Here is a 10,778-nt window from a genome sequence, read left to right on the forward strand (position 1 = left end):
TTTGGTTTTATTTTTTATTATCTTATTTTTTCATTATTTTCGTTATTTTTATCTCTATTTTTGTAATTTTTTTGTTGATTAAACAAAAAAAGACAGAGAAAAAAAAAGACAAAACCAAATTAATTGGTTAGGTTTATATCTGAGTCTATATGATATTGAAGCTTACTCTACGGTTGGATTAAATTTGAATAAATATTCGCACTAGAAGCAACTGCTCTAGCCATACAATCTGCAATACTATTCACATTTCTCGGAATTAAAATAGTAAAGACTCTCAAATTCCAATTCATAACCTACTCTTGTATATGCTTTACTAAATTCCATTTCGAAATATTATTTTCAAACATTCTTCGGTTTACCAAGAAAAGGACTTCCAAACAGTCTGTTTCACAAATCACCTCTTGAGATCCACTATTCCGAACTAGAAGTAAATCTCTCCAAATAGCATACAATTCAGCAAAAAGAACACTACACATTTGACTTTTTCAGTACAACTTTTCAACTAACATCCATCAAAATTGCGAACCATGTAACCAAAACTAGCATAGTCAAAAAGAGCAAAACAACTAACATCATAATTCAATTTAACAGAATTAACAGGAGGAGGAATCCAATGCAAACAAAATGAAAGAAGAGACAAAGATTAATGCATAGCAAAAATGGTGTGGAGCTTCCTTATTGAACTACGAATCAAACTCACTACTTTATTGGCACTCCAAGAGTAGTATGTATTAAATAAGGTATAATTCTTGCTTCTCCAAATCTACCAGATGGTTGAAAAAAAATAAAAACATCCTTACTCGTGGTGCTTCTATAGAGCCAACCACCTAAATCTGAATTATCTAAATACATGCCTAAAAGGTTCCAGATCTCTTTGGCATTGGGGCATTCTCGAAGACAATGAAGCATGGTTTCTAAACCACTCTGACACTGATGACAAGTGCTTGATAAAGTTAAGCCATGATCAAATCAAAACTCAACCATAGGGAAAGCATTATGAAGACTGAGCCAAATCAATAACTTGTACTTCTCAGGAATATGTAGTCGCCAAACGGCCCAAATCCACAATCAATTATCATGCTCATTCCAGTCAAATTTTCTTTTGCCTAGCCAACCGTATCCACTTCTAACTGGGTAGAGTATAGAAGATGCCACACATCACGATCAACCCGGACTCTCTCCAGCATTTAAATCCGGAATATAAGCATTCAAACGCTATCTAACATCTTCTAGAATATTAGAGAAAACATCATGGAGATTCCATTGGCCACCTTGCCAAATGTCTCTAATAGTCAAAACAGAATCAAATATAAGGGAGATCCTAAGCAATTGAGCCCTTAATACTCCACTTGTCAAATCTGAAAGATTGATCAAGTGATCTAATGCACCATGAGAAGCCATCTTTAAGAATACCAAGAGCCTTCAAGATACTCTTCCAAACATGAGAAGTATTGCAAGACATAAGACCATCTAAAACTCTCTCATTCTTCAGGCACTTTACCTTTAATAGAGCAACCCAAGACTTGTCCTAGCAATGAAAAAGTTGTCAAATTAATTTACTAAGTGAAGATATATTAGCATATGTAGGATCTTTAACACCCAAGCCATCAAATTTATTTAGAGTGACCATGGTCCTCCAATTAACAAAAGAAAGGCCTCTGCTATCAACTTGATCCTTTGAAAGGAATTGCTTCATCATAGAAGACAATTGATTACAAACCCAATTTTAAAAAAAGAATACCTACATATGAAAGATAAGAATGGATGTCGCAACAGAATTGATTAGGCAAAGTCTCCATACTTTATTTAGAAGCCTTTCTTTTCAATTAGCTAATATTTTCCTCACTTTTTCAATCACCGATTGAAAAGAGGTCCTACTAGCATGGAAATGCTTAAGATTAACTCCAAGGTATCTTCTTAAGTCCAAAGCAAATCTTATTGAAAAAACATTAGTAAAAATATCTCTTCTACGAGTAGTCACATTCTTAGAGTAAAAAACTTTGGTCTTGTCAAGATTCACTTTCATTCTAGACACCTTGCAGAAGATGTTAAGAAAATGCATGACCATTTGGATCTGACCCTTTGTATTCTGACGAAAAAGTAAGAGATCATCTGCAAACATTAAATCAGAAAATTTCGGGCCACTCCTAGAACAGAAGTCAGTTTTCACACATCCTCGACCTTCTTATGAGATATATAGCAAGCAAATCTCTTCATACAAAACACAAATAAGTAAATAGATATTGGATCACCCTATCTAAGCCTCTTTCTAGGAGCAAAATTATCAATTCTATTCACATTCCACAAAATAGAAAAAGATAATGTACGGACACAAGTCATAATCAAATTAACAGTGATGATAGGATAACCAAAAGCAATGAGAGTACTCTCCGAAAACCTCCAATCCACCCTATCATAAGCTTTTCAAGATCAATTTTAAAAGTAAGAATGCCTTTCTTAAATTTTGTATGTTTCATGAAATTCAGAATTTTTTAGGCCACAATCATATTATCAGGGGCACCATAACCTGAGATGAAACCTCCCTATAAAGGACTAACAATATATCTGTAAAAAGGACAAAATCACATAGTCAGGACTTTGGCAATTATTTTATAAATAATATTACACAAGCTAATAGACCTGAAATCCTTCACAAAGATAAGGTTATCAACTTTAGGAATAAACACAATCAGAATTTTGATGATGCTACGATTCAAGTTCTCTCCCAAAAAAGTGCTTCGAAAAATATTTCAAATCTCAGTCCCTGTTATCTCCCAATATTCTTTAAAAAATAAGCTTGAAAAATATCTGGGCCAAGAGCTTTAAAAAGGACTCATACTGAACACTGCTGGCTTGACTTTTGCAAAGGAGACAGGGTCAGTTAACTTAGCACAAGCCTCAGTGCCTAGAGTGGGCATCAGAGCATCCCTTAAACAATCAACCTTTAACCACTTCTATTGTATCAAAGAGATCCTTATAAAAAGAGAGGATTTTTTCCTATAGAACATCCATATCAGTAGACTAAGATCTATCTCTAACATATAATCCATGCACTTTATTATGGTTTTTAAGCACCAAAGTCTGAAGATGAAAGAATTTAGTGGTTCTGTTTCCATACTTGTCCCAATGCTCTCTAGATTTGTGGTACCAAAAAAGTTTCTTTTGCAATAAAAGCCTATTGTAATATTTTCTCAATTCAGTTTCTTTAATTCTTAGAGAAAACACATCGTTAACCTCCAAACACCGTTGAATATGATCAATCTGACTTTTCAACTTACTTTTTCTCACAATTATTTTCAAAGACCTTTGAGTTAAATTCCAAAGAACTTGTTGAACCATCTTTAGTTTTCAGTAATGCTTTTAATTCCTTAATTTCAAGTCTTACTAACAACATGTTTATAAGAAGGGTGTGTTGTCCATGCAGCCCAGAACCTAAAAGGATGAGAACCTTTCATTCTAGAGCCACCATGACAACGAACTAAAATAGGACAATGGTCAGAATGAAGCCTGCTAAGAATTTCAGAATAACCCTCAGAAAATATTATCATTCGCGCCTCATTAATTAGTGCCCTATCCAATTTTTTAGCCAAGTCCCTGCCATTCTGCACTGTTCTATACCAAGTAATCTCCTGCCAATAATTTTAAGATCAAAGAGTTCACAATCATTTAGAGTAGTAGCTAATAGACTAACTATGAGAAGAAAAATAGACATCTGTACTCTCATCTGGCGCCACAATTTCATTAAAATCACCAATGACCAACCACGGTCCATTACGACACAAATTAATAGAACACAAATAATCTCAAATCATACATCTTTTTTTGAATGAGGACTCCCGTACATTGCACTACAATGCCAAACTAAGTTATCCACACTCACTTTAAGCGTAATACATTGGTTAGTTTGGTCAGTAGCCACACAACAATAATTAGCAATAAAATAGAGAAACCAAATGCCACTCCTGTGTCCCACTGCTTTCTCAACACCAACACAAAGGAAACTCAACTTATCTCAAAATTGCTTCAAATTATTAAATACAGTATGAGTCTCAAAGAGAAAGAAAAAAAGAGGATTTATAAATTCTCACCAATTTATTACAATCCATACGGACCATCTTGTTAGATGCACCCTCACATTTCAGGCTAAGATATTAAAACTATCCATAAGAATAGTAAAAAGAGAGCTCTAATAACAAATTCAAGACTCAACATAATGCCTCTGTCTTTGCCAGCGAATTCTGCAGTGAATTCGGGCGAAGACGCTTGCACATAGTGCCATTTGTTGTCTCATCCTTCTATTGATGATGTATGCTATGACGAGTCCTCGAAGAAGCTACACTAACTAGTTTTTCAATATTGATGTCCCGGTTTCATTTTAATTTGGACCCATTAGCACGTGTTGCGTGTTGATGATTAAGCCTTGTCCAAGTATTGGTAGCCTTGTTAGGAGTCTTCATTGCTTTTGTTTGGGTTGATGGGTGTTAAGAGAAGGTATTTGGCCTATTTTATATTTTTCTTTTTTAATCACTTAAGTCTAGCTTTCCAAATCCTCATGTTGTGTATGTTCTACATGATCAACATGCAAATCACTTGCCACTAAATTCGAGACAGCAACAATTACAGTATTAAAGTTGATTAGATAAAAACCATCCAATGAAATTAAAACAAGTCAAAGAGGATAGAGTGATAGACAACTTTCTATTTATTAGAGAATTAAATTTTTAAAATTAGATTAATTATTGAACTAACAAAACTAAAAATTAAAAAATTTAAATGTTTATTGAAATTTAATTATGGTTAAATTAGATATAATAAAATGATATATTTTGTAACAAAATATATATTTTTTAAAAAATGATTTTTATAAAAATTAAATTTTTTAACTGGTTTTTCAATAAAAAATTGGACCAATTCAATTAGTTTACTAATATTTTGTTACCAATTTTTTTACCGATATTTTATAATTTATTTTCTTATGGACCAAAGAATTTTAATTAATCCAATTGGCTAGATACCAGCTTTTTTTTTTTTTTTTTTGGTCAAGGCTAGATACCAGCTTTATTTTTCCATGTGATGCCACATTCAACGGCCTCAACTCATTTGCAATTAGGCCCAAGATATAACTGGGACACTATCCCACTCACGGTACACATGGCTGGGCTTAGTGGTGGCCATGTAGGTCTCTGATGATGGCACCGGAGGCCCAGGGTAAGGTGGCCCGTAACATGGCCTAGCGGTTTCACTGAGTTGAAGCGCCCGCGTTGATTCCAAAAACGATGCAAAGCATTGCAATATGCCAGTGATCTAGTGAGGAACAGAGAGGGAAGAAGCAAAAAATCACCAAAATCCCCCTGAATTGAACTTCGTGTTGTTTAATTACTTTCTTCTATGCACTAACAGTTGGGATCCTTGGAACTTGTGTGTGAACGATTTAGTTAGAGGAATGGACCCTATGGAAGCTCTTGTTGCCCAAATCCAAGGGTTGTCGAGCACCCCTGGAGACATCGCACGCCTCCACATCATTCTCAAGCAAGCTGAGGACTCGCTCCGTGCTGAGTCGACTCGGTTGTCCCCCGTTCTCGGCCAACTCGCTCCCTCCGAGCACTCCCTTGGTTTTCTCTATGTCCTGTAATTACTCTCTCTCACAACTTGTTCTTTCCGCTTTTCTTCGTTTTTCGCGCTGTAAAACCCTCAAATCACTTGATCAAATTCTTTAGGGTTTCTGGAATAATTGGGGGAGTAAAAAGGTTGCAACTTATTTGAATACGAAACTATCGATGTTAAGTTGAAAGCCCTATTTATGGGAGCCAAGGATATTGTTGCATTACATGGCTTACTTATGTCTACTTAATTTTAGTGCGTACGTAAGTGAAATATGGTTATTTTCTTTTTCTGATTTGGGTTACGCTTGTGATATAATGTCAGAGATGCGTTCACATCTGGTCAGATTTCAAAGCAGCAAGCTGAGACATCAGTTCCTATCATTACTGGGTTTATTAATGCTTGCAATGCAGAGCAAATTCGGTTGGCGCCGGAAAAGTGTATTAACCTTTGTTACCCGAGTTTGAATTTCCATTTGAACAATGCTGATGTTGTTTACTTATATATAATTGCTTGGTTTGATAAAGTGTTGTGTTGAAAATTTTGCAGTCGTATTGGTATGCAAGAGACTCAAAGACCAAGTAATGATGCTTGAAGCTCCCATTCGTGGCATTGGTCCCTTGTTAACCGCTGCTAGGAAACTTCAGTTGTCCACCGAACACTTGACTCCTTTGCACTCGGACTTTCTTATGCTTTGTGTGTTGGCAAAATGCTATAAAACTGGCCTATCAATATTGGAGGATGACATTTTTGAAGTTGATCAGCCGAGAGACCTTTTCCTCTACTGTTACTATGGGTGTGTTCCTCTCGTCCCTTTGCTTTTTGAAAGGAGAAAACAAAAGGATTGTGAGGATTTGTCCATAACTATTTTAATTTACTTTATGGAATATATGCTTAAATGCCATTGACTTTGATAATAGTTTATTGAAGTAGTTCTCATCTTAATTTACATCTGTGTAGTGTTTGAACTTTGAACATCTTCCTTATGCATAGTTCTTTTGCTTTTAATCTGAAAAGCATGGGGATGAGAAGTTAGCTTCAGTCCTCTCAACCCTGTCATTCACTAATATAAACAGTGTGAGAGAAATTAAATCCTTCTGTCCAATCCTTTCCACATCTTTTTGTAATTTTCTCACGCATTATCTTCTTTTCTTACTAAACACACCTTCAAGGTGAACAACGGAAAGACTGTACGCCTGTACTTAGCAATCAGCATCTGCATTGACAAGTTGACATTAAGTAAATGCTCAATTTGGTCCCTCAAAGTAACTAGCATGAATCACTTTGGTTCTTACCCCCTTTTCCATCTTGTCATTGGTTGTCCCATGCTGAATCATGTTAGTTAATTTTCTGTCTTCTCTTTTACTGGCCTCTTCTCGAAGTTTGTACTCCTTTCTGAATTCCCTACTATACAATTGCATGCTGGCACCTGGAAACTATGTTCTTATCTGATGTTGATCATGTTTAAATTGAACTTCACAAAGGTAATTTAAAATGATTTTTTGCAGCCTTGTTAGATTATGCTTCTTGTCATGAGCTTATAACATGAGGAATTTGTATACTGTGTCTAACACTTGACCTTTGGACAGAGGCATGATATGCATTGGACTGAAACGATTTCAAAAGGCATTGGACCTTCTGCATAATGTAAGTAATCTTTTATCTTTTATCACTGCAGCTTATATCTGTGATGGTTTGTTCTTTTAACAACCTTCCCAATTTTTTATAAAACAACAACAACAACAACGACCTCCACCTTCCCAGTTTGTCTACTTGTAGTAATTTGTGTGTTATATTTCCAGGTAGTAACTGCTCCAATGTCTACATTGAATGCTATAGCTGTTGAAGCTTATAAAAAATATATATTGGTTTCTCTCATTCATCATGGACAGGTAAGCATTTATATTCTTGTTTTTATCGGTGACATCGCATAATGAAGCCATGAAATTACATTATAGCAGCACACAAAAAATAAAGAAGGCAAAAAATCAACATTAAAATCGAAATCAAAGAAGTGCTCAGTTAGATCTTTCACATTTTTAAGAGATCACACTTGTAGTGTCAAGCTTTATCAGTTTTGTGATCAGGATAGTAACATTGCGAATAGGCTTTCCATTCTTATCAGTTTAGTCTTTATTAAATGAGGTTTATCATTGTAACTAATCACCTGAACTATCATTATGTGTAGTGGCAGCTATCTACAAGCCTTCCTAAATATGCCTCGTCAGTTGCTCAGAGAAGCCTAAAGAACTTCTGTCAGGTATAACTTAGTGAGGTCAGGAAGGATGCAAATCAGTTGACAAACTTTTGTCCTAATGTTATCATTGTTATGTTATGTTGACAAGCTTTGATGTTTGCTAAGAGTATTACATATTTTATATTTATATCTGTTTAACTATATTTTTTTTTATAATTTAAACTTTTCTGAAGGATAAGAGAATTTTCTCGTTTGGGTTTATTTATGTGATTTTCCATTATAATCATTATAATCATTGAAGAATTTTAGATACTCATTGCAAAATAGATTTGCTATTATATATCATAGTTACCCAAAATGCAATACATTTTGGTACGGGAACATGTACGTGGTGTGCCATAGGTAATACATGTTATGTGGGAAGTATACCCATCGCATCCGAGTATGCAAACAAATTGTGAATGGGTATGCACATACTGGTATGCGGTACATGTTGATTTCATGTAATTATGTTATATACTTCATGTTGCTGGATATATGTACATGCTTTCGAAGAGTATTGAGACGTATTTTTTAAATAATAATAATAATAATAACTTAAATGTTTTTTTTTTTTTTTTGAGCAGCCTTATATCGAATTGGCAAATAGTTATGGCACAGAGAAAATTGCAGAATTAGAGGCTTATGTCCAGACAAATACAGAGAAGTTTGAAAATGTGAGTACTTTCACAATCGTATCCTTTAAAGCATTTGCATCGAAACAGCAACTCCTGCACCATGTCGAACTTATAATTTTTGTTTTTGGGTGTTATTAAGCTTTCTCCTTAATTGTCTCTGTGAACACTGATATATCACGTCGTATTGGTTTGCAGGACAACAATCTTGGGTTGGTTAAGCAGGTTGTATTGTCCATGTATAAGCGAAATATTCAAAGATTGACCCAGACATACTTGACCCTTTCTCTCCAAGATATTGCCAACACAGTTCAGTTAAATAGTCCCAAGGAAGCAGAGATGCACGTACTACAAATGGTGGTGCTCCTAAACTCCAGTTTTCGCCCATCTTGTAGCATTAAATTTCTGTTATTTATTATTCACACTTGTGAATTGCAGATTCAAGACGGTGAAATATATGCAACAATTAACCAGAGGGATGGAATGGTTAGATTCTTAGAGGATCCTGAACAGTATAAAACTTGTGAGATGATTGAGAATATTGATTCATCAATCCAGAGGTAAGACTTTTTTATGTGAAGTCAATAAAAGTTCCGGTATATTTTTTCATAAGATTAACTTGCCATTTGGATAGTATCGGAATTGCAATATAGTGTTTCAATTTCTATTCCGATTCATTGGAATCAGAATTGTTTAAATTTTTTATGTCATTGAAAATCTAGATGACTTGTAATTCTATGTTTAATTTTAGTTTTATTAGTATATCTTCAGATTCAAAATGAAATGAAGATTTTAAATTTATATGCCATAATATATTTTGACAAAATAGGATAGATAGCATATAATATTCCAAAAAAAAAAAAACAAAGGGAGAATCATATACAAAGTAATGAGAAAAGAGACATTTAATGATTTAATGAGTCTTGGAATTGATATTAATCATATGGGTATGGTCGTATGGATTAGGATTTATAAAGAGCTTATTTCATTTACTTTTCAATGTCATATAATTATGTGTAACTAATTTTTAATTCCATATTTTATTTTGAACATGAAAATTGAAATTGAGATGCTCATTTCAAATTCCAATTCTCTATTCCGTAATTCTATATTATATTTTAAATCTTTGCTTGAAGACTTAAAGTAAAAATATGCTACCAAAGCAGTATATTGTTATTGTTGATTTGATGGTGATCTGTCTCATTTGCCCTTCCTCATGTAATCAATTTTCTTAATTGCCCCACAGGATAATGGCATTATCAAGGAAACTAAGTGCAATGGATGAACAAATTTCATGCGACCAGTTATACTTATCTAAGGTTTGTGTGTTAATTAATTATTCCCATACTGTCATCAGAAATTATATGCAAGAATAGATAACAAAAGCAGCTTCGTCCACAGGTGGGAAGGGAGCGGCAAAGATACGACTTTGATGACTTCGATGTTCCAACAAAATTCAACATTTAAGGCTTTAAAAATGAAGACTATATATGGTGGGAATGATGCTAGTAGATTTGTTCAGTTGATCATTTTCCCTTTGGTGTTAATGGGTTTTTGTTTATTTTGCCGCCAATTGGAAGAACAAAGTAGTTCATCTTTGAATTATCTTGGGGAATGTTAAACTGTACTTGCTGATGAACTTGTTGACTGTTATCTCAAGATTCTTTCCATTTTTGTGATATTTCCTTACTGATATCATATTTACATATTAAAATTCAATTTACGGGGCATATATTTTGCGGATTTCTCCAGTACTATTTGTGGATAAAAATAAGTTTCCATTGTTATTTTTTAAATAATTAAATCTTGAACTAAATCGCGACTGATGAATATACAATGTTCCAATGTCTATTAAAACGAGTATGGATTCTGTATTGTGGAAAAAACGGGAGCTATTATATTAACCGTTAGGTTATCTGAACACTATATGTACAGAAAAACTGCTAAATGAAGAGGGGCTTGGGAGTGACTATGTGAAAACATTCTGACGGTTTTTCTTTGATGGTTCTGGAAGTATTGGCTAGATGGTTTCTAAGAGGTGCTAAGGAAAGGTTTTGGACTGGTATGGGATGATGGCAATTGAGACAAGAAATTTCTTTCAAAGTTTTGGGACCCTTGGAAGCTACCGCTTGGGTGTAGCTTGGTACGATTGAATCATACAAGGTTGCAAATGGAATTTATGTCTTCTCTTTTTTTTTTTTTTTTTCTCAATAATGAGACTAAAGACTCCACCATCCAAATCAAGGGAGAGAAGACTCTTTGCAAAAGCTCAGCTCTTCACTTTTTATGTAAATGAAGGCCTTAGT

General features: G+C 34.3%; 1 protein-coding gene across 1 annotated transcript; it reads left to right on the top strand.

Moving 5' to 3' along the window:
* Nucleotides 1-5,266: 5,266 nt before the first annotated feature.
* Nucleotides 5,267-10,210, top strand: LOC130932555 (COP9 signalosome complex subunit 3). Its single transcript, XM_057861899.1, has 11 exons — nucleotides 5,267-5,628; nucleotides 5,926-6,041; nucleotides 6,151-6,397; nucleotides 7,191-7,248; nucleotides 7,404-7,493; nucleotides 7,790-7,861; nucleotides 8,425-8,514; nucleotides 8,671-8,829; nucleotides 8,911-9,032; nucleotides 9,719-9,791; nucleotides 9,874-10,210. Exons 1-11 carry the CDS (start codon nucleotides 5,444-5,446, stop codon nucleotides 9,937-9,939), a joined length of 1,278 nt encoding a protein of 425 aa, XP_057717882.1. The 5' UTR covers nucleotides 5,267-5,443; the 3' UTR covers nucleotides 9,940-10,210.
* Nucleotides 10,211-10,778: the final 568 nt, after the last annotated feature.

This window comes from Arachis stenosperma, chromosome 6 (genome assembly GCF_014773155.1).
Source record: "Arachis stenosperma cultivar V10309 chromosome 6, arast.V10309.gnm1.PFL2, whole genome shotgun sequence".
Lineage (NCBI taxonomy): Eukaryota > Viridiplantae > Streptophyta > Magnoliopsida > Fabales > Fabaceae > Arachis > Arachis stenosperma.